Source organism: Histomonas meleagridis, assembly GCF_020186115.1.
Source record: "Histomonas meleagridis strain 2922-C6/04-10x chromosome Unknown contig_149, whole genome shotgun sequence".
Classification (NCBI taxonomy): Eukaryota; Parabasalia; order Tritrichomonadida; family Dientamoebidae; genus Histomonas; species Histomonas meleagridis.
In genome coordinates, this window is record NW_027150777.1 from 82,693 (window position 1) to 110,034 (window position 27,342).

Here is a 27,342-nt window from a genome sequence, read left to right on the forward strand (position 1 = left end):
AATAACATTAACTTGGCAATGTTCGGTAATAGTAAATTTTGGTTTTTAATACAAAACGTAAAGAATGAAGATATCCATTTGTATTCTTTAACTTCTTCAATAATCGCTTCAAATGATATAATATGTTTAATTAACACTATGAATTGGAATGAGAACTTAGTAAATGTTGGATTCCTTACAAATTTGATGAACATTTTGGAGATTAACATCAAAAGACTTTTAGATGTAGTTATAGTATATATAAATGAATTTAATATTTTTGGCATTTTATATCCAATTGTGTTTAAATATGTGAAAAGTTCATTTTTGCATTGATTTAATACAGTTGGCATTTGTGGACATGTACATTTTAATAAATAATGAAATATTTGCGTGGATAAATTCGGCGTTTCTGCTTCAAGAATAATTTGCGCAAGATTATTATTATAATTTTTAAGAAAGTCATCAAATTTGTTGCGAACATTTGATAAGGCTTTGCTAATTATTTCGGAAACTGTTTGCGAATTTTTGAATGTTTTAAATATAATAATTAAATAATTATATGAAAGTATCGCGCGATGAAAATCTTTTAATGCTTTTAGATGCGAATTACTGATTTTGTTCTTAGCAATTACATCTTCATAAGGATTAGCAACAAAAAGTGGTTCTTTAGAGAATTTGGCACATATTACTGAGACATAATAAAATAATTCTAAATTGTTTTGAAGTTTCTCAACAAAAGATTTAATATCTTTCGATATAAATTGTTCAATTGATTGATAACATTGATAATTAATTTCTGCAGAATTTGAAATATATGCATTCCTGACAAGACGATCAAATCCTTCTGAATCAAAAACGTTTGACACTGATGCGGCGGTTATGTCAACGATGGCTTTCGCTTGGAACTTAATCGGATGTGAACAGCCATAAGTTGAGAGTGTTTCAACTATAGTACTTTGGGATATGACTGGAGAATAAGGGATTTGTGATGTGGGTTCATTGTTAATACTTTTTTGAAGATTTGATAATTTTTCCTTAAGATCAATATTTGGTGGCAAAATCGATTTAAAGCCATCAGATATTCCTCGTGGGCGCTTATTAATTACTGATTTACGTTTTTCAATATCTTCCTTAAGAGTGAAATCATCTAAGCTTGTGCGCTTCCTTGGAATAACGGAGCTGTGCCTATGACATGCGCGTCGACCTTTGGGCTTGAATTTTGTGGATTTGTCAAGTCCATTGAATTCGATTGTTTTCTTTTGAAGTATTTCTTCAATTCGATCAGGATGAACTGGAACTTGAATTGTGCTCCCAGAAACAGCTACCCAATTTTTATATGCGTCTTCAAAATCTTTATATTCATCAAACATTTCTGGAATTGGAGGGAAAATTACTAATTGAGAATCCCATGTACTTACTTTAAAGTTCAGAAGTAAAGATAATGAAACATTATACCTGTCACGATACTTTTCAAATACTTCGTCTTTTTCGATTTTCTGTTTTGATAAACAAAGATTATGAAGATGATACAAATATTTTTCATTTATCTTGATCCTTTGTCTAGCAGAACGATGCTTAATTAATAGCGGCGGATTGAGTGGACGACGGTAGAAGCATGATACAGAAATTGGAAAAATGAAATTATTCGATGAACGCAAAAATTTATAAAAATCTTTGAAAGCTTTCTGAAATTTTTCGTAAGTTGGGAAATCACTTAATTGAGGGACAGGAGGCAAATCTGGAATTTTTGAAGAAGAATACTCATAATCGCAATCTAAAAGACTTCCATCTTCTGCAACAATTGCATCAGGTTTTTTCTTTTTGAAATGATAATCACCTTCTCCCTCTTCTTTGAATTGTGATTGGGCAAGAAGTGACATTAATATCTAAATTGTTAGCGAACCCGAACAACTAAAATTGAACGGTTTATGTTCATGAGGTTTCATACCAATTCAACAGTTTACGTTAGGTTGTCTCAATTTTCGCTATTCAAAAATAACCGCCTTTTTGTGGAAAAAAGGGCGCTTTCGTTTTTGTGATCATTTCGATTGAAACATATTCAAAAAGTGGAGCAGAGCCAGAAAAAAAAAACGTACGAAAAAAATACGTTACATATTTGTATTGTTTTGATCGTTGCATATTCAATTATCAGTCATTTTTTTACTTTGGCATAACGTTATCCAACCGTTGTTTAAAAGATTCTTTTTTTTCTATTAAATCATTTGTTATTCTTTGAATTACTTCATATAATTTATAATTTTAATTACAAAATTCATATTAATTAATCAACAAAAATCTTTAATCATTTATATAAAACATTTATTCAATTATTAGAACTGAAAACAATGTAAAAGTTGCGGTATAAACTGCAGCTGCATGTTCAGCATGTTAACTCTTTTTTTGTATTCGCTCAATACCTTTACGAAATCCAAAATTTCGAAATCTTTTGCCTCGAATAACATTTGCGCAGCATTTACGTAAGCTCTTTTGCTATCTTCGTCAGGGAAATATTTGACGATGAAATCGTTAACTTGTTTAAACGCATCGAAATTTGTGAAGCAGTTAAATTGATAAAAAAATTCTTCGATTGAAGAAACAGACGGATTAATCAAAATACAATTTAATGCCAAGACGAAATTCTGGAACAGCTGTTGAATGTATTGATTTCCATTTAACTTTAATGTGACTTCATATAATATAACTCCGACTTTATTCAAGTCGACATTAAAATCAACTAAAAACGAAACTTTAGTTAAATATATTAACATTCCGAAGTAGTCTTGATTTTGTATGACTACGTTACCAAAATATTTCACAATTATATTCAATAAATCAATCAAAGAATTAAACAAATCTGGAAGTTTAGGTATTGGCTCATTAAAAATCTTCACAATTGTCACAATATTATTTAATAACACAAATATACAATTATCATTATAAAACTCTAAAACTCCATAATTAGGAAAAGGAGAACTAAATAAATTATTTGTTGAAATGATTAAATAAAACACATTATCGAATTGCGTTTCAATATTACCCAAATTATTTGTTAAAAAATTACATATTTGTCCAGAACAACTTATTAATACATTAATTAAAAGCTTAAATAAATTTAATGAATGTGGTTGATATGTTTGAAATGGATTATTCGATGGAAGTTTCGATGTTTTATCATTATTCGTTGTTAATTTATAAACAAAATGTAAAACAGATAAATAAAGTGGCGATTTAGAAATAGACAAAATGAAATCAGAAAAATTATTATATGTAAATAAATACATTTCGATCCATTCTTGTGATGTTTTAGTTGAATCGAATAATTTTGATACAACTTTAAAAAATAATATAACACTTTGATCATTAATTTGGTTTTCATTTAAAAGAATTCCTTTAAAATATTCTTCTAATTTCAAAATTAAAATATTTTTTCGATGTTTATCGGACCAAATTAAACGAATTAATATGAAAAAAAATATCGATTTACAAGGGAATTGTGGAATTTGTTGTAATAATTCATCTGGAATTTCAGTTTCTTTTAAATAATTTACTATTATCGAGTACTTAAACATAAATTTTATTACATTAGAAACAGTTTTTGGTATTATGTCTCTTCGTAATAATGTTAATAAATATATGAAAATGTTTTTTATTATTTGTTGTATGTTTTCGATTTGTGAATATTCTTGAATAATAGATAATAATTCTTGGTTATCTTGATCAATGAAAAATACTTTTACAAATATTACAAGCATTGATAAATGCATTTCTTCAATTGTTGTCGAAACATTTTTAATACAACTTAATAATTCGCCTGAATTTTGCATTATGCTTAAGCTTTGGAATACTAAGTTTATTAATATTGAAAGAATTTTTGGATCCGAAAATAATGAAATACGTTCAAACGAAGCCGAAATAGATAAATACATTAAAGCGATTTGTAACAATGTAACTATAGTAACAGTTTGCGAAGAAATTAATGATAAAAATATATTAGAAATTAATGAAGCGATTTCTTCGAAATTTGATGAAATATCAAAAATTTTTTTAAACGAAGAATATGTAGTTTCATAATCACTAAATATTAATTCTTCAGCATTAGCCGGGTCAAGTTCTATAAGTCGAAGCATAGAGTTTAAGAATTTTGGAAATAAATTCGTTAAGTTACACATTATTTCATTATATGCTTCTACGTTATTTCGTTTAATAGATGAAAGATATCGAAATAATAATGTGCAAATTGGAGGAAATAATATGACTAAATTAAATGAAAAATCATCAAGAATATTATACATGAAACTGATTAAAAGATAAACTGTTTCTAAATATGGATAACAATATGAAATGGGATCAATTCCTAAGATGAGATTATGTAATGAAATGATTCGGACTTCATCTGTAAAAAATGATCGATCTTGAAAGATTATTTTTATGTACTGTTGGACATTCTTAACAATTTCTTGAGTCTCATTGTTAAATACAGATGTCGATCGAATGAGTAATGTGACAATTTCAATGGCATTACTACTCGTCGATATTTCGGCATGTAATGTGGCATCTAAAAGGAGTTGGAATATCTGTTCAGAGTAAAAAGGTCTGGTTAGTTCTGGATTTAGTGATATTTGTGATGATTGCGTTGGATCATTTCCAAGATATAAACCATCATGTATAAGTCTAATACTTTGACTTGGCTGTGTAGTTAAACATCGAAGGCCTAAACCAATAATTGGTGGTAAAAATGTTTTGCTAAATTGTTGAATTAATGCTTTTTTTTCTTCTTTTGATAAAGAGATGGTGGTATCTTCAATAACGCATCCATTGGTAATCTCAAAAAAGTACGAATATGTTTCTAATGTTAAAAATGAGATTTCATTAACGGAATTATCAATTTCTAGGATAAATTGTTTTTCCCCTAATAATATAAAAAAGGCTATGTAGGCTATATTTAAAGCTTGCTTTTTGGTGGACTCTTCACTTTCAAAATTGATGTTAAGCAAATTTTGATAAATTTCATGTAAATCTAAACTGGATTGGAACCGACAAATTATAGAATTTATCATATCTAGGAGTTGGAAAATAAATATGTCGTTTAAATTCGGAATTTGAAGATATGATAGTAATACAAAAACATTTCTAGAATTTGTCGTTATTTTTTGCCTAAGCATGTTATATGCATGCATATCTTCGAGGGAAATAGGAGGTGATGAAATGGATTGAATCGCTCTTTGAAGTTCATCGAAGCATTCCATTTCAATGATTTGTAAACTATTGAATTAACTACAAAAAATTGTTTTTTACTTCTTAAAGTTTTTATAGAAACAATTCTATTTTGAATATTTTTACTGATGTTTGATGGTGTGGTGTTCTGAATAATTGCTAAATTAAAAGCAAAACATGGAGGAAAAAATGTAAAACAAGATGAAGAAAAATTGAAACATTTTAAGGATTTCAATTGAAAACTATTCAAATTTCCCATACGTTACTTCTTCAGGATGATAAGGAGCGGATTTGTGCCACAAATAACTACACCTCCTATTTATCTAGGACAACCTCAAAATATTTCTTTAGATCGTCCAAATGGTATGCAAGCTGTAAGTCAATTTCCACCTACTATTCCAACATTCCAAAGTTCAATGCAAATTCCACAAGGATTTATTCCAATGACGCAACCAGCATACATACAACAACAGCATCCTCCTCCACAACAACAACAAACAACAAATGCACCATTAGCTCCTCCACCTACATCAGAAACTTATTCATGGGCTCCAAGAACGGAACCGATGAGATGGCCAATGGCAGAATCTATTGATATTGAAACAATTGTTAAGCGTGGAGATCTTAATTCAGTTTTATTCTATATGAGTCATTTTACATATGCAAATATTACCAAAGAAGATCTTTCTCACTTTGGAAGTAAGGGCGCCCTTAATGCCTTTCTTATCATGCAACTGGCTAATGATTATCTTCTTGCTCAAAAAAAGAAATCAGAATCTGAAATGAAAAAACAAGTAATACCACCTGAAATTGTTGAACAGTATAACCAAAATCTTGATCTAGCTTCTAAAGAGATAGAGAAACGTGATAATCAAATTGCTACGCTTCGAAAACAAGTTTCACAAATGCATGAAGAAAGGAAAAAAGTGAAAATCCTCATCAAAAAATATGAAGAAAAGTTCAAAAAGTTAAAATCACAAACAAAAACTACCACTAAGCCACGAAAACATATTCGTACATTCTCAGATACAGAACCAGGTGCCATACATGATGAAACTGAATACAGAGAATTAAAGCGAATGAAACTTGAATCAAGTTCACCAGTCGAAACAACAGAACAAAGTTTCACAATGACTAATTCTGAAACAGGTGAAGTTGTTTCAAGTGAATTTAATGACACAAGCACAAACTATGAAATTAGCGGACTTGATATACCTGATGAGTATTCATATATAACAGTGACGGAATCGGATGAAGTTGAAGAAGAAGAAGAAGAAATCGAAAATGAATCAACTGATGAACTTGAACCTGGAGAAATAGGAGATGAAGAAAGTTTCGATGATAATTATTAATGTGTGTAAAGTACTTATTCGTAAATATTTTTTTAAAAAGTAAATTTTTCTATAAATACGGCTTCAGACAACAGTAGAACAACAAAATTAATATTTTTTACTCAAAATGCTCTAATAATATTCTAAAATTAAAACATATTGATGCTTTCCTCTAAGTTGGCTTAATTCCTGAAGGAAATCAAATAGTTCTTGAATTCAAGTGAAAAGCAATTAAATCATAAAATTTTTAATTAAATAATTGTAATGATAATCCGTTCCTCAAAAAATATGAGTCCATTAATTTAGCACGATTCCGAATTGAATACTATCATTATAATCGGTGAATAATAATAATATATAATAATTATCATCTTTATTCTAAGAGAAGATATACGTCATAAAGAGAAAAGGGTTGATTCTAATGTCGTTTTGCTACGAGGAGGGGACACAAAGTCTATTCCCAAACCTGTCGTTTCAAATGATTTTTTAAAAGGTTATTTTCACTTGAAATATTATACTTTTATTCCTCGTAGTAATGAAGCGATACACTTAGGATCCTCAGTGTTATTATGCATATTATAAAAAAAAAATCATCGAACAGGGATTGACTATGTGAAACGTCATAAGATAATTATCTCTTAACATTTCGCGAATTGACTCATGTTTATTTGACGCCAGCCAAGGCACAATATGGCTACGAGTGGTACCAATCTGACCCTTCAAAAATTAAGCATGACAAAAAGAAAAATATTTAAGTGATATTTTATGAAGGAATTATTAGTGAAGTTTGAATAAAAATTAGTTTTACTTTGGTTGAGTTAATATTTTTTTCGAAGTAAACATATTAACAAAGAGTTGGAAGTACTGATTGCATGTGGTTGAAGGCATATTAGCAAAAATATTTTGTGTTTTTACTGCTTGGATTAAAAATTAAACAAGTGAAAAGATAAATAAAATACATTCTCAATACTCTTTTAAATTAATTATGGGAAATACTAAGTATGAATTCCTTTTAACAAGATGTAAATCTAATGTAAACCAGTTTAAAAAATAAAGACTTTAAGTCACTGGTTGACATCACCTTTAATTTGTTTCAGTTGCTCATTTTTTGTGACTCATTTTATCATTTACATCTAATTTGATCAATTTTTTGTTTTGAATTTCGTTATTTGCATCTCACTCACCCATTGTCCAAATTCATTTATTCTTTTTTTTAATACTAATGAACTTTTATCATGATATTTTTTTTTGAAACTTTGCTAATCACGCCATACCTAGCACCTCCAAAACAAAAATATCCAAAAAATAGACCAATAAATTCACTTGAAGACATGTTACATAGGGTTTAATCACTACGTTTATTAATATTTTCGAGTTATACAAAAATCCATTCTAGTGTTTTTTCTTACCTCATCTGTTTGTTGCAAATATCAACATTTTTCTTTTCATAAAGATAATTTTCATACACTTCATCAAAACAATCATCAAATAGTTCTTGGACGCAATATCCTTTAAAAATAGATACTTCATAATAAGGAATGCCTTTTGTTTTAGCATATGATTTTATCGGGTCGCCTTGTAAGTTAAATCGTTCAGTTTTACCATGATTTCCAACGATTACAAAATGACAATTTTCTGGAGCATAATCTCTGAAATTGGCGATGCGTTGTTGAAATTCTTCAAGTTCTATTGGATTTTTAATATCATAAAATATCAGAACACACGCACTATCTTTGAAATAAGGGTATTCTAATGAGGGGAAAAAATAAGGTGATTCAAATATAAATACTCTAAATTTTTTTCCATATTTTTGTACATTTTTATCAACGAAATTTTTTCCAAAAGTTAAAATTTGGATGGGCTCATCCTCTAGTCTCCTTAAAAATGATGTTTTGTGCTTTGAAGGCCCAGTGACCACAAATTTAAAAGGAACTACTTCTTCAGATTTCATTTTGCAACATGACCTTAAAACGTATCACAAAAACGGTCTCCTTATCGGTGTTTGGGCATAACGGACAATGAAGTGTAAACCAAAGACAATTTTGGTTGCGGTATTGTTTGCAAACTTTGGTCATTTGAAGCTCTTCAAAAGTGTCACCGTCGAATATGTGTATAATTTCATTTTTTGGAGCAAGCTGCCAGTGAAGCACATGTTTGAAAAAAAGATAATAGTATGGAAGAATCTAAGAAGTAGTAAAAGACTGATCAAGTTCGCTTAAAAGAACAGTTCAAAGAGCGGGCGTCACAATTCATTTTAAAATGGGTCGAAGTAAAGTCGTTATAGAAAAATACACTTAACTTCTTTTTAAAGATATTCTCAAAAAGAACATTGGACTCATTAATTCCAAATTATTAAAACATATATAAAATTATTAAAACATATTCCAAATTATTAAAACATATTTGAAATTATTAAAATGAATATTTTTAGCATTAACATCAATTCCTTCTATATCTAAAAGTAATTTTATTATTTCTATATATTATTTCTAACTGCTATATGAAGTGCTGTTTCAAATTATTAAAACATACCCCAAATTATTCAAATGAATATCTTTTGCATTAACATTAAATCCTTTTTCTTCCAAAAATGCTAAAATTTCATAATTATCTTTTTTGATACAAAAACTTACCAAATCATTTGTTTTATCTTCAGACATTTTTGGCTTTGATTGAATTTTTTCTAATTTATTTTCATAAACATATTTAAAGATATCATTTCGATGAAATTCGATTGTTGTTTCATATGCATTATCAAATGATGAATGGTTTCGTTCACATAAATGAATAATTTCTTCATTTCCACCTGCAACTGCGTATTTGCCTGTATTGTATAATTTTGAATTATTCATAAATAAAAATTTAAAACTGATCCAAAAAATGCTGCATAATCAATTAATGTAACGATTTTTTTTTGATTAACAAATGAACATCTTTCATAAAGTGATGGTATAACATATTGATTAAAATCAAAATTTGTTTGTGATGATATTTATTGAAGTTTTTCGATTTCATCATTTCGAATTATTTTTACAATTTCATTTGGATTCTGTGCTTCTTTTATTAATTTCTTATGAAGTTCCCATTCATTCCTCGAAAGTTCTTCATAATTTTTTTTGAATATATTCAGTAAATTTATAATTTCCTATTTCTTTAATTATTTCATTTGGCATGTATATCAGATTACGTGTCTCTACAAGTTTTATTTGAAATTTGCATATAAGGGTTAAATTTTATTATTCAATTTTTTGGAATATATAAATTCTCAAAGAAATGTTGCGATGTCCTTATATGCTCCTTCAAATCCAGAATAATTTATATCATTGTCTCGTTTGGTAAAGATTGGATGAACAATCAAATCAAAATATTTACCAAGACCTTCATCAACTGGTAATGAAGAAATATTAATGCAACTCTTGTTGGAGAGTTTCGAAATACCCCACAAGATGATGCCGATAAAAGTGGATCAGTACTATACGATTCGACTCAAGAAAAACAAAATTTTTTGGAATATATAAATTCTCAAAGAAATGTTGCGATGTCCTTATGTTCTCCTTCAAGATGATGCCTATCAAAGTGGATCAGTACTATACGATTCAACTCAAGAAAAACAAAATTTTTTGGAATATATAAATTCTCAAAGAAATGTTGCGATGTCCTTATGTTCTCCTTCAAGATGATGCCGATAAAGTGGATCAGTACTATACGATTCAACTTAAGAAAAACAAAATTTTTTGGAATATATAAATTCTCAAAGAAATGTTGCGATGTCCTTATGTTCTCCTTCAAGATGATGCCTATCAAAGTGGATCAGTACTATACGATTCGACTCAAGAAAAACAAAATTTTTTGGAATATATAAATTCTCAAAGAAATGTTGCGATGTCCTTATGTTCTCCTTCAAGATGATGCCTATCAAAGTGGATCAGTACTATACGATTCAACTCAAGAAAAACAAAATTTTTTGGAATATATAAATTCTCAAAGAAATGTTGCGATGTCCTTATGTTCTCCTTCAAGATGATGCCTATCAAAGTGGATCAGTACTATACGATTCAACTCAAGAAAAACAAAATTTTTTGGAATATATAAATTCTCAAAGAAATGTTGCGATGTCCTTATGTTCTCCTTCAAGATGATGCCTATCAAAGTGGATCAGTACTATACAATTCGACTCAAGAAAAACAAAATTTTTTCAATAATTTATATTATTTATCAAATTCCTTCCTTTGCTATCGCATCGAAGAATGCTCTTTCTCTATTTTCACCAGTCACCAACTCGCTCATAATTTCTTTTCTTCTTGAAGACTCGTTTGACATTTTATTATTTGTTTCATTTCTTAAGTTCTGTTCGCAACATATCGCTATGTTAAATTGCAATGCTTCGATGCTCATAACTTGTTCTGTAGCGAAAGGTGAGAACAGCCATCTTGGATGCGACATTACCATTACATGATACAATTCATTATCCATTGGTTTAATAACCAAAATCAATTGTTTAGTTTTCTTCTTATTAATTTTCTTTAAGTCGAAATTCGATTCATTAAATATAATTTTAATTGGCGCTTTCTCATCAATTTTATTAAATTCTTTAATGTCATTTTCGTTTTTAATCATTGAAGAATTTAATATAACTATGAAACCATTTAATGAAGGTATTGATGGTATAGTAGTCGATAACAAAGGCAAATTTATAATTTTGTTATCATTAATATTTAATGGTTCTCCAAATTTATTTAAAAATGTTTTAAGTTTCGGTGTCATTCGTTTCGTTTCTTGTGTTAATGAAGTATCAGTAGAGAATATTGTGGTGATCATTATTGGTATTATATTTAATTGATCGATTTGATCTAATTCATTTAACGCTTCATATAATTTATTATTCTCTTCAAGTATTTGGACATTACTATATATGTTTAAAGTGGTAATAAAATCAAAGACAAATGGTCGATGAGGTTTAATTGGCTTTGTGGATTCATACATTCCATATTTGTCCCAATTTAACCAATTATTATATTCATGTTCATATTTCTTAAGTATCGGCTCATCATATATATGTACAGGTAATTCTTCAATTAAATCAATACAAAATAATTGATCTTCTGGAATAGTAGGTATAGTTTTATCAAGTTTTGGTAGTTGTACTTGTTTTATTTCATTCGATATTTCAATATAATTTTGTGCCCCAATATAATCGGAATTAATTTTATATATTACTTTACCGGATAATCGTCGAATTAATAATATTTTAGGCCCTGTAAAATCAGATGATTCAATAAATGATGCAACTGATTTACGATCTATCATAAAATATGTAATTAATGGTTTCTGAATTTGATATTTGTTAATAAGATATTCTTCATTAATAGTTAAACATGAGTTATATACATGTGAGAAATAATCTTTGTTCGGAAAGATAAATGGTATCATTTCAATGATTTGATCATATAAACTAACAATGATGTTTAGATTCGTGTCAATCCATGTGGTTGAATTACGCTTTTGTTTATCGATTTGTTTATGGATTAAATCTAAAAATTCAAATAATGAATTAATGTTTTCTCGATGCGTCATTATCGTTGGACTATAGATTAAAAAATTATTGATCATTTGTAATACAGACGTGATGATATAGTCATATTCATCAAGATGCTTATAATCAATTTTGGGAACTGATTTTAGGATCTTAACAAAAAGTTGCGAATTGATGACATCTGTCGAAATAGTAGGATTAAAGCGAATTAATACACCTAATAACATTATACATGAGGAGAGAAATGGTATGCTGGTGGAATCTTGCGTGATTTGACATAACGCTATATCACTAAATATGTATTCTAATTTGGTCATAATTGGAATCTTAAGGTCAAATGATGAACATAAAAGTTGAAATCGAATGGACATAAGTGCTGTAGTACCCCATATGGTTTCAAAAGATTCAATAATATTGGTCTGATACTTCGGATAATTTTTAAGGGTTTCAGACGCTGAAATGAATAAAGATGTAAGTGAGTTTAAAAATGTTTCGCCTATGACCATACGAGCTGACCTTGTTGTATCTAATTGTGGTAAAAGATCTAATGAATGCATTGATACATAAGGTAAAGCTTTGCAACTGTATCGGTAAAGCTTGGCAGAGTTCTTAAGGTATGAAGCTACTACTGGCATAGCAGAAGGAACAGCAAATTGTGTTGCATACGCAATTAATTTAAGAGCAGTATTACTATTATGGTCAATATTAAACCTTGAAACGATCTTAAGAATTGCTTCAACTAAAATAGATACAGATTCATCATCTGCTTTGGAACCTGGTGGTACAAATGTCAGGTACTGGCCAAATAACTTCAGAAAAGATTGAGAGGGATATTTCGGTCTGAAAAGTGCCTTTCCGCACGATGCAACTTTGAATGAGTTGTCTGTAATTTTTAACATAATGTGTGAAAACTCATGTAAAGTGTCAGAACCGCCGAGAGTTGCTTTTGGATCAGCAAAATGTAAGAAATGAATGAAAATAAACTTCACCATGTCATCAGTTATTTGATTCTCGGATGAATACACACCTTCTTCAAATAACTTGGTTTCTATTTCTTGATGAAAGATCTTCATGTTAAGTATAGTAAATAATGTTTCAATATGATGTCCCCAAACTTTTAGAAAATCAATACACTTACACCATTTGTTACAAAAGGTTGTTAGTTCTGACCATACGGATTTATCTGTAAGACCTGATAACATAATAATTGACAAACAATTACTTACTGCTTTTTGCCTTAACTTTGAGGCTTCACTGACTGACAATAAGTTCTCAAAGTTAAAGTCAATGACTGAATCACAAATTCCAATGAGTACTTTAAGTAATGTGATCCATGTATCTTTTTCAAAAATATTCCCTCTTTTTGTATGAACATACTTCAGGTCATCTAAAATATCACTAAGTAATTTGTAGAACTTTGTTTTAAAGATTTCTGGACTATTTGGATTACGCATTGCAAATGGTAATGAAATGATTTTGAACATTCTTCGTAAAAATTTGTTTTGACGTGCTAAATCACCAAATATTTGTGAGTCTTCAAACCATCTCCTAAATACTGTTTGTGCAGTAAACATGTATTGATTTTGATCAATTGGTAAAGATAAAGCAACAGCCAAATTTTCTATAACATATTTAACCCGCTTTTTGTTACTAAAACTAATGCTACTAAGTCTATTTGCATAATCTCCAACAATAATCTTGACTGCTTGAGATATCACTTCACGTGGATAAGAAACCAATGCGTAGTTGTGGCTGTCATCTTCAAAGAGCCCAGCCTCAAGTAAGTGAGGAAGCATAAAAACAAATTTTCCATCAGTTTCTTCTTGGGCGGGTTCCATTAATTTTTAACTTTTTCAATGCATTGAAAAGGCACTTTACAAAAAGTGAATATTTTTTGTCAACAGCGTTTTTTTCATTATTTAATAGTTGCTCTCTTTTTTGACCAATAATTCTTCTTTGAAACAACTTAAATCAAATCGTTAAACTGTTTTCTTTAAAAAAATTCATGATAATAAAAATCAATATTGATATCAATTTTTTGTTGATTATTTCTTGATCAAAAAAATGTAAGTTGGTTAAGGAAATAAAAAGTTATAATGATTTTCTATCCATAATAATGATTGAATGATTTCATAAAAAAATATTGAAAGTTGTTTTGCGTTAATGACATTGAAATGAATGAAAATCCAATTTATAGCTTATTGAAGGTATTGGGGAATTATTGTTTCTATTATTGATGAATGTTTTGTAACATTCGTAACTTGGTGGATGATTTTATGGAATTCAAAGTAATATAAAGTATCCAAAATGTTGGTGTTAAATTTAAAAATTTATTAAAATTGAATGACTCTTTTGGTGGATGTAAAAAATGCCCTACGACCCCTCAAAATGTGCCGATAAAAAATAGTGGAGTTTTTCAATTCAATATTGAATTCAAAGCTTCGTTTTCTGCTGAAAAGCTAGACATAATGGAAGACGAATTTCCTGAAGAAGCGTTAGAATCCCTTTCTAATTTTCATATTAACGAAAGTGATTTTAATATAATACAAACTATTGGAAAAGGTGGTTATGGTGAAGTTTTTTTAGCATCAAATAAAAAAACAGGAGATCTTGTCGCTTTAAAAAAATTACTAATTGATGAAACAGATGAACAAACTTTGTTGTATTTTAAACGTGAAGTCGTTGTTTTAGCAAATGCTAATAATCCATTCTTGTTAAAATTTATTGGATTTAAATCAACGCCTCCTTACCTTATTGCGACAAAATATATTCCAAATGGATCTTTATATGATGCTATACATCATAAAAACGGAATTCTTCTAACTGCAACCCAAAAAACAATTATTGCAATGGGAATTGTTCATGGAATGATTTCATTACATGACAAAGGAATTATCCATCGAGATCTAAAATCTCTTAATGTTCTTTTAGATAAGCAATTTCTCCCAAAAATTTGTGACTTTGGAATTTCTAGATTTGCTGGAAGTGGAACAAGTTTTTTAACTACACAAATAGGTTCCCCACATTGGATGGCTCCCGAAATGTTTGAAGTTGGGGATTATTCGTTCAAGGTAGATGTATATGCATTTGCAATTTTATTTTGGGAACTTTTAACAGGATCTGTTCCATTTAAAGGGAAAACACCTGCTCAAGTAGGTATAGCCGTTACAAGGGAAAACAAACGACCACAGATTCCTTTTGATACAGATATTTCCATCCGCAAATTTCTAGCTAAAGCGTGGAGCTCTGATCCAAATGAGCGCCCTACGTTCCGAGAAATTTATGATATGTTCAAAGCTAAGAAACTTTTGTTTTCAGGAACAAATGTCGATGAAGTCGATCAATTTCTTGAAGAATTTCCAGAACCACCTCTACCTGGGAACAACACTCATCCAATCCAAAGCGACAATGACAAGGATAATATCTCAGTTTTATCAACCAAATCAGATATATCTCAAAAATCAAATCTAATTCTCGAAGACCAAATTCCTGAAGCTGGTCATGGGTCACTTAGTGCTGATAGTCTTTCTGATTTAGAAGAAGAAAAAATTGATCTTCCATCAGATTATATTAATAACACAGTAACAGAAAACGTATTCATATCAGAGCTAATGGAAACATCGCAAATACTTCTTGCAAAGCCAAAAGTTAATATTTTCCTTATTGATGATAATAGGAAATCACCTCATCTTAGAAGACGTAGGAAGAGTAGAAAAGAAAGCCAATCTTCACCATCAATTCCAATCACAAAATCTCTTCCAAACATTGTACCGCCTTTAGCATCATCTCCTTGGAGAAACAACAAAACTAAAGTTGTTTTTGGGATGCCCCAAAATGAAACATGTGTCACTTTTATGGACAAACTCAAATCTATCGGCGAAGATAAAGCACTCAAATTTTTCAAAGACTCAGAAAGTGAAATCAGTTCACTTTTGCCTGATGATCAAACAATGATTCTATCATTAACCATAACATATGTTGAAGAAAATCAAAATATTATAAAGCCATTACTTAAATCAGGGTTTATTAATAACAGAATTCAAAGAGGATTTAAAGCAGCGAATTTTGCAACAATATTTTCATCAATGTTAATGAATTCAACAAAACTTCAAAAACATCTTCTTGATGAAATATTTAGTTTTTTGAATGATGAAAACTCAATGCTTCAAATTTTAAGATTACTTGAGCATTTAGTTAAAAGTGATAATAAGTCAGCAATACCAATATTATCAACATTTATAAAGAAATTCGATAAGTTTTCAACACAGCCGAGTTACTTTAAATTGATGACAATTGCAGTACGCAAAATAGTTTACTCCGAGTTAAGTTCTGAATTTGTGCTATCGTTAATTCGAATGATCGGCAAACAGGGTGCCCCAGTTGGGACCGTTATTGAGTGTTATTCATCACTTGAAAAACTTCCATTAAATATCAATGAAAATGAAAAAATAAATTTGACACCTATAATTAATCATATTAATGGATCATATCATATAGATAGTGCAATTAAAATAATTGAACGATTACCAAATCCACCAATTTCAAAACGATTAATTACAGCATTATTTAATGCATGTAAAACGCATAAAAGTGCATTTCCAGTTATATGTAAGATAGCATCCAATCCGAAAGGTGGATCATTACTTTTAGATAATAATCATTATTTTTCACATCTTTCACCTGAAGCATTAACTAATATATTTATATCGTTCTTAGCACAAAAAGAATTATGTTTAAGACTTTTAAACATCGAACAACTTCCCACATTATTCAAAATAATTATCGAAAAAGGCAACGATACGTCTGTCAAAAAATTTGTGTGGTTTATTCGGCGGTTAAAAATTGACATAAAACTTTTACGTAAACTTGACAATATCGGATTTGTTCAGTCATTTATACAACGGACTTTTACAGGCACTAGTAACTCATTACTTGAAGCAGGTGTACTTTTAATTGATTACTTTTCTCGGATTGGTTATGTCATTGGGATTCGGAATTCAGTTCCATATTTAAATAACATAATAAAATATGGGAAAAAATTAGCGCAGAAATGTATTATTACGTTGTTGATATTAAGTGAATTCGATGATATAAAAGAGGATTTCAGAGAATTAAATTTGGTTGTTTCTCTAATGAATATGTGCTGTGGAAAGGAATACGACAAGTTTAGGCTTATGTTAATAGATAAGCTGAGCAATGACAATGTTTCGGATTAAATAATTTATTTAGATATAAATAAATAAAAATTTAAAATATTTTTTAATGAATGTGAACATGTTTTAATATATCATATTACAATTTTTTGAAATTTATTAAAATTTATTCATTCGCTGTTTGCAAAAAAGATAAATTTGATTAAAAGAGAAATAGAGGAAAGAAAAGTTTGTAAAATTTTTTAAAATTTTATGAATCCAATACAAAATATGTTATCTTACCAAAAGGAAATCAGATGATGATAATGTATATAAATTAAGTGCGATTTTATTGAGAATTTTTTTGCAATTAATTGAAAAATACATTTTAATAAAAGCAGCCAAAAATGGGAATTAAACACTTACACGTCAGTGTTAATTTATGTGTATAATGTCCCCATAAACAAAGATTTGATTATAATAAAAATGATGAGGTAATTATTGATTTCATAAAGGGCAAATTTTGGATATTTTGACACTGGATATATTTTGAATTTATTTTGATCATACTTGTAAGACAGAATTCACTTTTTGTAAATACAAATTTTGCCACAAATCTTCCAAAATGATTGTTTGGAACCCAGGACAAGGAACACAAGAATACGCAAAGAAAAAATGGAACATTTCACAAACGCTGGTTGGTCCAGGAGTTTATGAGGTCGCATTCATATGCATGACACAAAATCACATTCTTGATATCAATGGAATTAAAATTAAGTGTAATGGGAAAGAAATAGCAACAGATCCTCATCATGGTGTGGCAGGAATTACAAACAACGGTAATTCATATCGTGTTTCAATTAATCAATTTCATCAACCAACATTTTTAATAGCCAATTTAAAAAGCCGTGGTGGACATAACCCTTACGTAAGGATTCAAATAAAATGTATTGAATTTAATGGATTAGGATGGAGTTCTGGCCAAATTCAGAAAGAATATCTTGACCATCAATGGGATATAACAAAATATTTCAATGGCCCTGGCGACTATGAAATTAAATTTAAGAGTACTCAGGGCAGTTATTGTCTAGATATAAAAAGTGTTAAAATTATTAACCATGGCAACCTTATAAGTCAAGATGTTCATGATGGATACACAGGAAATACGGATGCTAATAATTATTACTATGTACAAATATACCCTATCCCTCATACACCAATTTATCTTAAAGCATCTGTAAGTTGCAATGGAGATGACTCAAATGGGAAAATAATTGTCCACAAGGTTTCTAAATAACTCTAGACGCGGAATTAATGCTATTAAATCTTTTTCAGATTTCATGTAAAAATTTAAATTTTTGATTTTTGTGCAAAAATAATAAATAGTAATAATAAATTCTCAGTGCTTTTCTTTTATTTAACTATTTGTTAATTCTAGAATTTGATAGAATAAATATTTGCTGTTATTTTTACTTTTGATAATTTTAAACATGTCACCATTCATATAATTTGTATCTAAGTTGGAATCATTTGAAATGATTCGGATTTTTTTTATCTTTTAAGCACTAAGGGAGCACCGACTGTGCTATAATATCGAATTGTCTTATCGTTGTTTTTTATCAAAAAAAATTTGTTCATTATACTTTTAATTCGGTTCATTTTTTTTTTCTTTTAAAAGAATATTTCTATTCTCACGCGATGTTTAAATCTAAAAATAATAACAATTTTTAATTTTTTATGATTTAAACCATTTACAAAATTTGATTTATCTTTGATATAAACGATTTTTTACCAAACCAAACCAAATCATCTAAATTTCAGGAGTAATATTTCTTCTTCTTAATCTTTCTTTTTCCGATACCTTTGGCTGTGTATTCAGCAGCTCGTCATAATTTCTAACTCTATTTCTTCTTTTTGGCACTCTTCTCTTTAAGAACAAGAACTTTGCGACAACATATATAGCTCCGATAATGATAATACATCCGATGCATATCACCATCCACGGCCTATCACTTTCTTCTTCGATAACACTCAAGAAGACTTCTTTACCCCATTTCCTTCTATTGACGGACACTGATAAAGATACCTCTCCTTGTTGAAGTGGCGGTGCTTTACATGTTATTTGTCCGTCATTTATGTAACGGCCTGTTATAACTTTGGAATTAAACTTACAAAAAACAACAGTGTTCCGCGTTAAATTTGTTTGAATGTATACAATTTCGCCGCCTTTGGATGATAGTATAGTCGGGCGAACAGATTCGATTGTGAGTTTCGCTTGATATGCAATTGGTGGATCGCCAATATCGTCATTAAGTTCGATTTTGTCTTCTTGGAGTTCATTATCATTTAAAAGATAATTCTTCCTTTGTATGTTGTCTTCTTCGTATTCTTTTTTATTGTCGTCTTCATCATTGATGTCTTCTTCTTCAAGTTCTTCATCATCATCGCCATCATAATCTGTATCATCGTCATCGCTTTCGTTATTGTTATTTTGATTGTGTAGTTCTTCGTTATCTTTTATATTGATGTTTTCATCATCTTCTTTTGGTTCATTGAGAATTAATTCTGTTTCATCAAATATTATCTCATCATCATTTATCGGTTCTTTGGTTTCATGAACAACTTTTTCATCAATCAAACCTACATCTGGCATTTTGTTGTTGTTTTCATCCATTTCGTCTTTTTTGGGGTTGATTGTATCATTGATTAACTCATATTGTTCGATGTTATGATCATCGTCTTTTTCCTGAATAATACTTGAAACCATTGTAACTTCATTTGTGCTATTTTCTGTTGTTTTTCTTTGATCAGCATTTAATTTATTATCATTATTTGGTAAGTTGTGTGTTAATTGGACATCATATTCAATTTGCTCGTGATAAGCTATTCCAGGAGCATCTTCTTTTATGGGATTTTCTTCATTGGTGACATTTTCAATTTTATGTAAATTCTCTATTTCCGATTTAAATTCTATATTTTCTTTGTCTTCATTAATTTCATGAATAGTTTGTCCTGATTTAATTTTATCATCCAAATTTTGATTTTCGATTTTCAATATTGCATTTTCTTGTTGGTCAGTCATTTTTTTAATATCTGCGTAAATTGTTGCTTCTTCGTTGCATTGAGAAAAAACAAGGAACGAAAAAAGCAGAAGCATACGATTTCCTTTCCGCCGGAACTTAAACGGCTTTTGTCCGAAAGAAGCATAAACGGTTTTTATCGTTTTTATTGTATCTCCATTAGATACAAATTTGGCGAAAATTTGGTTAAAATGTTTTTATTTAACTAAAAAAAAAACTAATTTGCAGAATTACCTTGACCTGCTGTACCGCAACAAAAAGCTCTAAGATTTGGATGTATTTCATTGAAAAATGGATGGTTAATTGCCTCCTCTGCACTAATCCTCTTACTAGGATCATATATAAATAACTTTTCAAGCAAATCAATCAGATTATCATCTTTTGAATAAGGTTCTGCGATAAAATCTACAAGATTTTTTTTTGTATAAGAATCAATATTTGGTATACTATCTAACAATGAGAACTCATCCCAAACGCTGTCATCTGGAGTTCCCAAAATTTGATAAATTTTTGCAATTTGATCAATTTGTGAATCACCGTTAAAAATCGGTACTCTTTCTGGTGTAACCATTTGTGCAATAACACAACCGACACTCCATAAATCCGATGGAGGACCGTATCTTTCTGCTTTTAAGAGACATTCTGGAGATTTATATGTTACGTCAATATCACATGGAGTAAATGGCGGAATTGGAATGGTATAATATCTGGCTGTTGAAAAATGTGTGATTTTTAAAAATCCTTTCGCATCTAAAAGAATGTTTTTTGGCATTATTGATCTATGAAGAATTCGTTTAGAATGAAGATATCGGACTCCGCACAACAACTGAAATGAATACGATCTTACAAGGTCTATGGAAATCATTTTTGCACGTGTAAAAAAGGTTTTGAGATCATAGTTCATGATTTCAAAAATTAATGTGACACTGTCTTTGTCTACAAAAGAATCTATAAGAGAGATCACGTTTGGATGCTTAATTGAATTTAGTACAGAGAGCTCTCGAAGATTTGAAGATGTTATACCATTTTCTTCTTGATTCATATATATCTTTTTCATTACAAAATTTTCTTTGGTCTCATTGTCTTCTACACGGAAAAACTGACCATAGGTTCCATTTCCTAATTTTTGTAGCCTTTGATATCGAACATCCATTGTGAATTTTAAGCTACGAATTAGTATAGAAAAAGTTTTAGCAATTTTTAAACGTCTTTGTTCAATTCACATTTCTTGAAACAGGAAATTACAAAATAAAAAGATCTGGTCAATATTTTATTTTATTTTCTAGAAAATATATCTGTAGAATATTTTGAATATTTTTTTTACTAAAATAATCTTAAAAATACTCTAAAAAATGTGAATTTCAAAAAACAATTTTGGAATTTTTGAGGTGCTCCAATTTAATTCCGTTTATTATTTCAAACCAGATCACAATGGATCTCAATGCATTTTTCCAGAACCCTATAAAATTTATCGATGAAATCGCTCAGTTTTCTGATGTAAGGCCTGATTTTGGTATTAACCAAGCAATTGTAAATGCTGTTAATGAAAATCCAGAAATTTTAAATTCACTTCCTTTGATCACATCATTAGGTCACTTACAGACCATTGCACCAGGAAGCATTGCTCGATTTCGTGTAACATTTCTTTCAAACTATGGGAATGATTGTATTCCATTAAAACTTAAATGTGGAGATAGATTTTTTACTCCTCTTCTTGGTCAAGATGTTCCAGAAGGATGCGAGCCATTTGACTTACAATCAATGATTTCAAGGCAAAAGATTGTTGTTTCCTCAGTTTCCACACAAACCAAATGGCTTCGAGAGTATAACTCCTTAGGTTATGATCAAGTTCAATCTTCAGGCCACCTTACTATTGATCCTAATCAAAGCACGTTTGATGAAGATTTATTTGAAGAACCATTTCAAGCAGTTGCTCGATTTCTTACCAACACCAGTGAGAGGCCACTTGTTGTCATGGATCTTATTGGTTTTATTGAAGAGCCTGTCGCTGTTTTACCAAATACGGAAATTAATAATTCACTTGAAGTATATCTTTCCACTCTCCCAAACATTCTAGTCTTCGCCTCATTTCCAGTTAATTTTCTTTACTCACCAATCTTCCCAGGCCCTACGCCGCCACTTCCGCAGGTCCGCGAGAAGATCATTCAATTTCTTTCAATTTTCTTTCAGCCGATAACTGCCGAATTGATATTACTTTGGTTAATCGGACGAGTTAGGAGTCGTGTTGGTACTTTACCAATTGGAATCTTTTCACTTAACCTATTCGGTGCTAATGAATCTATAGCTTCATGTGTTGTCCAAATTCTTATATATTTATGTACATCATTAAATTTCATTGATATCCATTGTAATGCAATGAACGAACGTACTTTACAACCTGCAATGAAAGATGGAGAGTTTAAACCAACATCATTATCATCAATTAATAACACCAGAATAATTATTGATGAAACACGACTCTCAGAAGGAACGTTACAACAGACAGGAGTTCAAAATTATGTTTTACTTCGACATGCTGTTGAGTCTCAAGTTGTACCATTTCTTTATGAATTGTATGAAAAAGATGTCGAAACTTCATTTCCATTTTTAATATTATCACAAGCTCGCTCGTTCATTAAGGCCAACGTATCAGTGCCAATTGGCGAAGTTCGGTTCACAGAGTTTAATGCTGATCCAAATGTGATTGCGTTAATGCGTACATATGTGGAACAAATGAGAGGCGGCGATTTCATCGTCGGAGATAACGAAGAGGCGCAGCAGTTAATGCAACAACATCTTGTGGAATTGATGAGAGCTGATTCAAGAGTTGATCAATTCGATTTGCACTTGTTAATGACTTTGAACCAATTAAACAGTATATCGTTTGGTCAGAACCAGTTCTCACAACAGATATGGAATCATTCGGTGGAATTATTTAAATATATAATATCCAATAAGCCAATAAATAATCAATAAAATGTCATTTTATCACTCAACTTCTTTTGAGTAAAATTCGTTTTTTGACTTAATGAAACATAAAATTGAGAAGTAAAATAAGAACTTTAATTTCATCTGATAACAAAAACCGAAGAAGTTCGTATTCAAAGAGTAAAAAATCAAAAAAATAATATACATTGTAAGTCAAATATAAGTATTTAAATAAACAAGGTGTACTCAATAGATTCCATTAAACTTTAAGAGTAAATAATACTATGTATAATAATTAATTTTTTGTTGTTATGAATTTTTCATCATTTTTTTCACAAAAATTATCATCAAATTATATGAAAATCATACAATGAAATTTGATATAAAATATTCTATTTATCAAATTTTGATTCATATAATAATAATATTAATCAAATTTAATGCATTAATAATAATATATGAAAACAAACTGAATTTAGGAAATGTTTATTTCAATATTTAAATATTAACTCTTTTATCCATGAGAATCTTTTAATTTTATTATGTGATTCACATTTATGATGTTGAATTTTGCCTGCAAATAATTGAATAATTTCTGCATTTTTCTTTTCTGATGCTATCATAAGCGCTGTTTTATATGTTTATAAGTAATTCCAAATGTTTATATGAAACTTCATATTTTTCATGATATTTTAAATAAAACAAATAAATGTCTTTAGCATTAATATCAATTCCTTCTTGTTCAAGAAGTAATTTAACTATTTCTGTATGACCATCTTGAAATGCAATCATAAGTGCTGTTTTAAATAATTTAAATAATTTCCAAATATTATTTTGAAATATAAAATTATTAAAATGAATTTCAAATAAAACAAATAAATGTCTTTAGCATTAAAATCAATTCCTTTTTGTTCAAGAAGTAATTTCACTATTTCTGTATATCCATTTAAAGATGCCCACATAAGTGCTGTCCAAAATAGTTTATATAATTTCCAAATATTATTTTGAAATATCAAATTATTAAAATAAATTTCATTTTTAGCATTAATATCAATTCCTTTTTGTTCAAGAAGTAATTTCACTATTTCTGTATGTCCATATTCAGATGCATAAATTAGTGCTGTCCAAAATAATTTAAATAATTTCCAAATATTATTTTGAAATATAAAATTATTAAAATGAATTTCAAATAAAACAAATAAATACCTTTAGCATTAATATCAATTCCTTTTTGTTCAAGAAGTAATTTAACTATTTCTGTATGACCATTATCAGATGCTAACATAAGTGCTGTTTTAAATGATTTAAATAATTTCCAAATATTATTTTGAAATTTCAAATTATTAAAATAAATTTCATTTTTAGCATTAATATCAATTCCTTCTTGAACAAGAAGGAATTTAACTATTTCTGTATGACCATTTTTTGAAGCATTTGTTAGTGCTAAAAATATTTAAAAAAAAAATTTAAAAATTTTTATGAAACGATGAAATATTTTAATAAAAATCTAATGAAATAAGCAAACAATCTTGCTAAAATCAATGTATCTATTGTTAATTAAATAGTTATAAAGTTCCACATTTCCAGAAATACCCGAAATTTTCAAAAAATCTAAAGGAATATGATTACTTTCGAGAAAATATTGAGTAATATATAAATTACCTGTTATGATTGAAGCAATGAGAATATTTTCATTTATTTTCATTCCTTCTTTAAGTAAAAATGATAAAAGTTCATAATTATTATGTAAAACACATTTTGCTCCTAATTCTTCTAAATTAAAAATTTCTTTTAACTTATTATCATAAAAATATTTAAAGATATCATTTCGATGAAATTCTATTGCTGCTTCATATGCATCTTCAAATGTTGAATGATTTTGTTCACATAAATGAATTATTTCTTCATTTCCACCTGCAACTGCATATTTGCCTGCGTTTTCTACTTTTGCATTGTTCATAAGCAAATATTTAAAACATTTAACTGAAGAAAAAAATGCTGCATAATCAATTAATGTAACATTTTTATGATTAATAAATGAATATCTTTCATAAAGTGATTTTGGAATTGTTTGATTAAAATCGAAGTTTGTTTCTGATGATATTTCTTGAAGTTTTTCTATTTCATCATTCCGAATTATTTTCGCAATTTCATTCTGATTTATTCCTTCTTTAACATATTTCTGATGAAGTTCCCAATTATTCGCTTTAAGTTTTTCAAGGTTTTCGGAGAAATATTCAGAAAATTGATAACTATGGTTTAAAACGAAATTTGCTTTAAAATGTGAAAAAAATAAATTTTTCATATTATCAGTAATCGATGAGTTAATTAAACCTTTTTCAATCAACTTTCCGATAAGATAATTAGATTCTTGTGAGTTATTTTCCTGAAGGAATCGAGAAAAGATGTCAATTATTGAAACTTGATTTTTATTTTCATCTCGTTCAATTAAATTCAAAAACTCAATAATTATATCTATATTTTTCAGTCTTGTTACAAACAAAGTGTAAATGAAACGGCAGATGATCAAGTTGAATGAATGCGTTCGTGAATTATCATAAAATTTGCGTAATGAAGAAACAGATGTATCAAGATTGTTTGTATTTATGTTATAAATTATTTCTGTAAGTGCAATTAAGTCTGGAAAGGAATTTATTTTTGATGTGCTCATTCCAATGCAATTAATAACACTGAAAAAAATTTTAATGGACATGTGATATGAATTTTTTTATATAAAATTTTAATACCCTGATGTCTTTCCAATTCGCGATTTTTACGACCGTTTATAGTATTCAAAAAATAGTAAACGGCCTAGTGTGGCCACTATGCACAGCAATATATTTCCAGGAAAACCCCATAAAGACTACACGAATTACAAAAAAAAAGGCCAATGCTCGAATGTGTTATAACTCAAATTTCAAGAGGATACCCAAGAATTTCTAAGATTGCACAAACAAGTAAAATTCCTGATTCCACACTAAGATCCTGGAAAGATAAATTAAAGCATAATCCTGCTTGGAGACCATGGAATAATGATCATGGAAGTGGTCATAGGATATTTACAGACATAGAAGAACAATCAATTAAGGATTTTATTGTCGATTGTTTTTTACAACCAAGTTTTGTATTTACCAATGAAGACTTCATAATAATCGCTATGAATGCATATCTAACAAAATATCAAGATATAACTAATTTTAGAGAAACGAAAGATTTTTTAGTTTCACACCAATTTATCGCAGATTTTAAGAAGAGAAACCATCTCTCTTCTAGAGTTTTACATCCTAAAAGGAGACCAAATGTGACTGATAAAGAAAAATCTAATTGGATCGATACAATACAAAACCTTCTTACTTCTGTTGATCATAGTAGAATTGTCAATGTGGATGAAACATGCTGGAAGTGTTTTCCAAATGGTATGGTAACTTGGGCAGAAAAAGGATCTGATGGAATATCGATCAACTTAAATTCTTCACCGAAGGCATCGATAACTGTCCTGGCGAGCATACGTTCAGATGGAACCAAAATTCCCCTTTACTTTATAGCAAAAGGAAAGACTGATCTTGTAGAAACAACACAAATTGGTGATGTTTCACCTCACATGTCCACCCACTCAGAAAACGGATGGACCACTGAGGAAACGTTTTATGAGTATTTACTGTTCCTCCGGCAACACTTCAATGACGAAGATCCTATACATTTGTTACTTGACTCATATAAAGCCCACAAATGTCAATCAATTATCGATTTGGCAGAAACTCTGAAGATTAAATTATATTTCATACCACCCGGTATGACTGATGAATTTCAACCATTAGATCGAAGGGTCTTCGGGTGTTTGAAGGCTACAGCACGTTATCTGTTTCGAAAAGAGTACAATCAAAACAATGAAAAAAAATTTACCAAATTACAAGCAGCACAATGCATGGTTTGGGCATGGGAACACCTGCAACCCAATATAATCCAAGAATCTTGGTCAATCTATGAATAAAACATTTATTCATTAATTTTCTTTCAGACAAAAAGTATTCATATTGAGAGAAACGGTTTTTAACGGTCGTAAAAATCGCGAATTGGAAAGACATCAGGGTATATAAAAACATAGAATGAACTTCAGGATGAAATCCATTCACATCACACAC

At 29.2% G+C, this 27,342-nt stretch overlaps 9 protein-coding genes across 9 annotated transcripts; 5 read left to right on the forward strand and 4 right to left on the reverse strand.

The window, feature by feature from the left end:
• Window positions 1–610: 610 nt before the first annotated feature.
• GO595_001718 (uncharacterized protein) lies at window positions 611–1,862 on the reverse strand (the record flags this gene model as incomplete). Its single annotated transcript, XM_067914548.1, has 2 exons — window positions 611–646; window positions 810–1,862. The coding sequence occupies 2 exons, from the start codon at window positions 1,860–1,862 to the stop codon at window positions 611–613; spliced, it is 1,089 nt and encodes a 362-aa protein (XP_067778119.1).
• Window positions 1,863–5,471: 3,609 nt separating this feature from the next.
• On the forward strand, window positions 5,472–6,548 carry GO595_001719 (Zinc finger protein DZIP1L; the record flags this gene model as incomplete). Its single annotated transcript, XM_067914549.1, has 1 exon — window positions 5,472–6,548. The coding sequence occupies one exon, from the start codon at window positions 5,472–5,474 to the stop codon at window positions 6,546–6,548; it is 1,077 nt and encodes a 358-aa protein (XP_067778120.1).
• A 4,194-nt stretch (window positions 6,549–10,742) lies between these two features.
• GO595_001720 (uncharacterized protein) lies at window positions 10,743–13,898 on the reverse strand (the record flags this gene model as incomplete). Its single annotated transcript, XM_067914550.1, has 2 exons — window positions 10,743–10,924; window positions 11,750–13,898. 2 exons carry the CDS (start codon window positions 13,896–13,898, stop codon window positions 10,743–10,745), a joined length of 2,331 nt encoding a protein of 776 aa, XP_067778121.1.
• A 630-nt stretch (window positions 13,899–14,528) lies between these two features.
• Window positions 14,529–17,276, forward strand: GO595_001721 (TKL family protein kinase; the record flags this gene model as incomplete). Its single annotated transcript, XM_067914551.1, has 1 exon — window positions 14,529–17,276. The coding sequence occupies one exon, from the start codon at window positions 14,529–14,531 to the stop codon at window positions 17,274–17,276; it is 2,748 nt and encodes a 915-aa protein (XP_067778122.1).
• A 541-nt stretch (window positions 17,277–17,817) lies between these two features.
• Window positions 17,818–18,489, forward strand: GO595_001722 (family 20 glycosylhydrolase; the record flags this gene model as incomplete). The annotated part of the gene is made up of 1 exon (XM_067914552.1): window positions 17,818–18,489. One exon carries the CDS (start codon window positions 17,818–17,820, stop codon window positions 18,487–18,489), a length of 672 nt encoding a protein of 223 aa, XP_067778123.1.
• A 513-nt stretch (window positions 18,490–19,002) lies between these two features.
• GO595_001723 (uncharacterized protein) lies at window positions 19,003–20,349 on the reverse strand (the record flags this gene model as incomplete). The annotated part of the gene is made up of 1 exon (XM_067914553.1): window positions 19,003–20,349. The coding sequence occupies one exon, from the start codon at window positions 20,347–20,349 to the stop codon at window positions 19,003–19,005; it is 1,347 nt and encodes a 448-aa protein (XP_067778124.1).
• A 140-nt stretch (window positions 20,350–20,489) lies between these two features.
• On the reverse strand, window positions 20,490–21,044 carry GO595_001724 (Cyclin-dependent kinase 1; the record flags this gene model as incomplete). Its single annotated transcript, XM_067914554.1, has 1 exon — window positions 20,490–21,044. One exon carries the CDS (start codon window positions 21,042–21,044, stop codon window positions 20,490–20,492), a length of 555 nt encoding a protein of 184 aa, XP_067778125.1.
• Window positions 21,045–21,703: 659 nt separating this feature from the next.
• On the forward strand, window positions 21,704–23,248 carry GO595_001725 (Mini-chromosome maintenance complex-binding protein; the record flags this gene model as incomplete). Its single annotated transcript, XM_067914555.1, has 1 exon — window positions 21,704–23,248. The coding sequence occupies one exon, from the start codon at window positions 21,704–21,706 to the stop codon at window positions 23,246–23,248; it is 1,545 nt and encodes a 514-aa protein (XP_067778126.1).
• A 2,842-nt stretch (window positions 23,249–26,090) lies between these two features.
• GO595_001726 (DDE superfamily endonuclease containing protein) lies at window positions 26,091–27,191 on the forward strand (the record flags this gene model as incomplete). Its single annotated transcript, XM_067914556.1, has 1 exon — window positions 26,091–27,191. One exon carries the CDS (start codon window positions 26,091–26,093, stop codon window positions 27,189–27,191), a length of 1,101 nt encoding a protein of 366 aa, XP_067778127.1.
• Window positions 27,192–27,342: the final 151 nt, after the last annotated feature.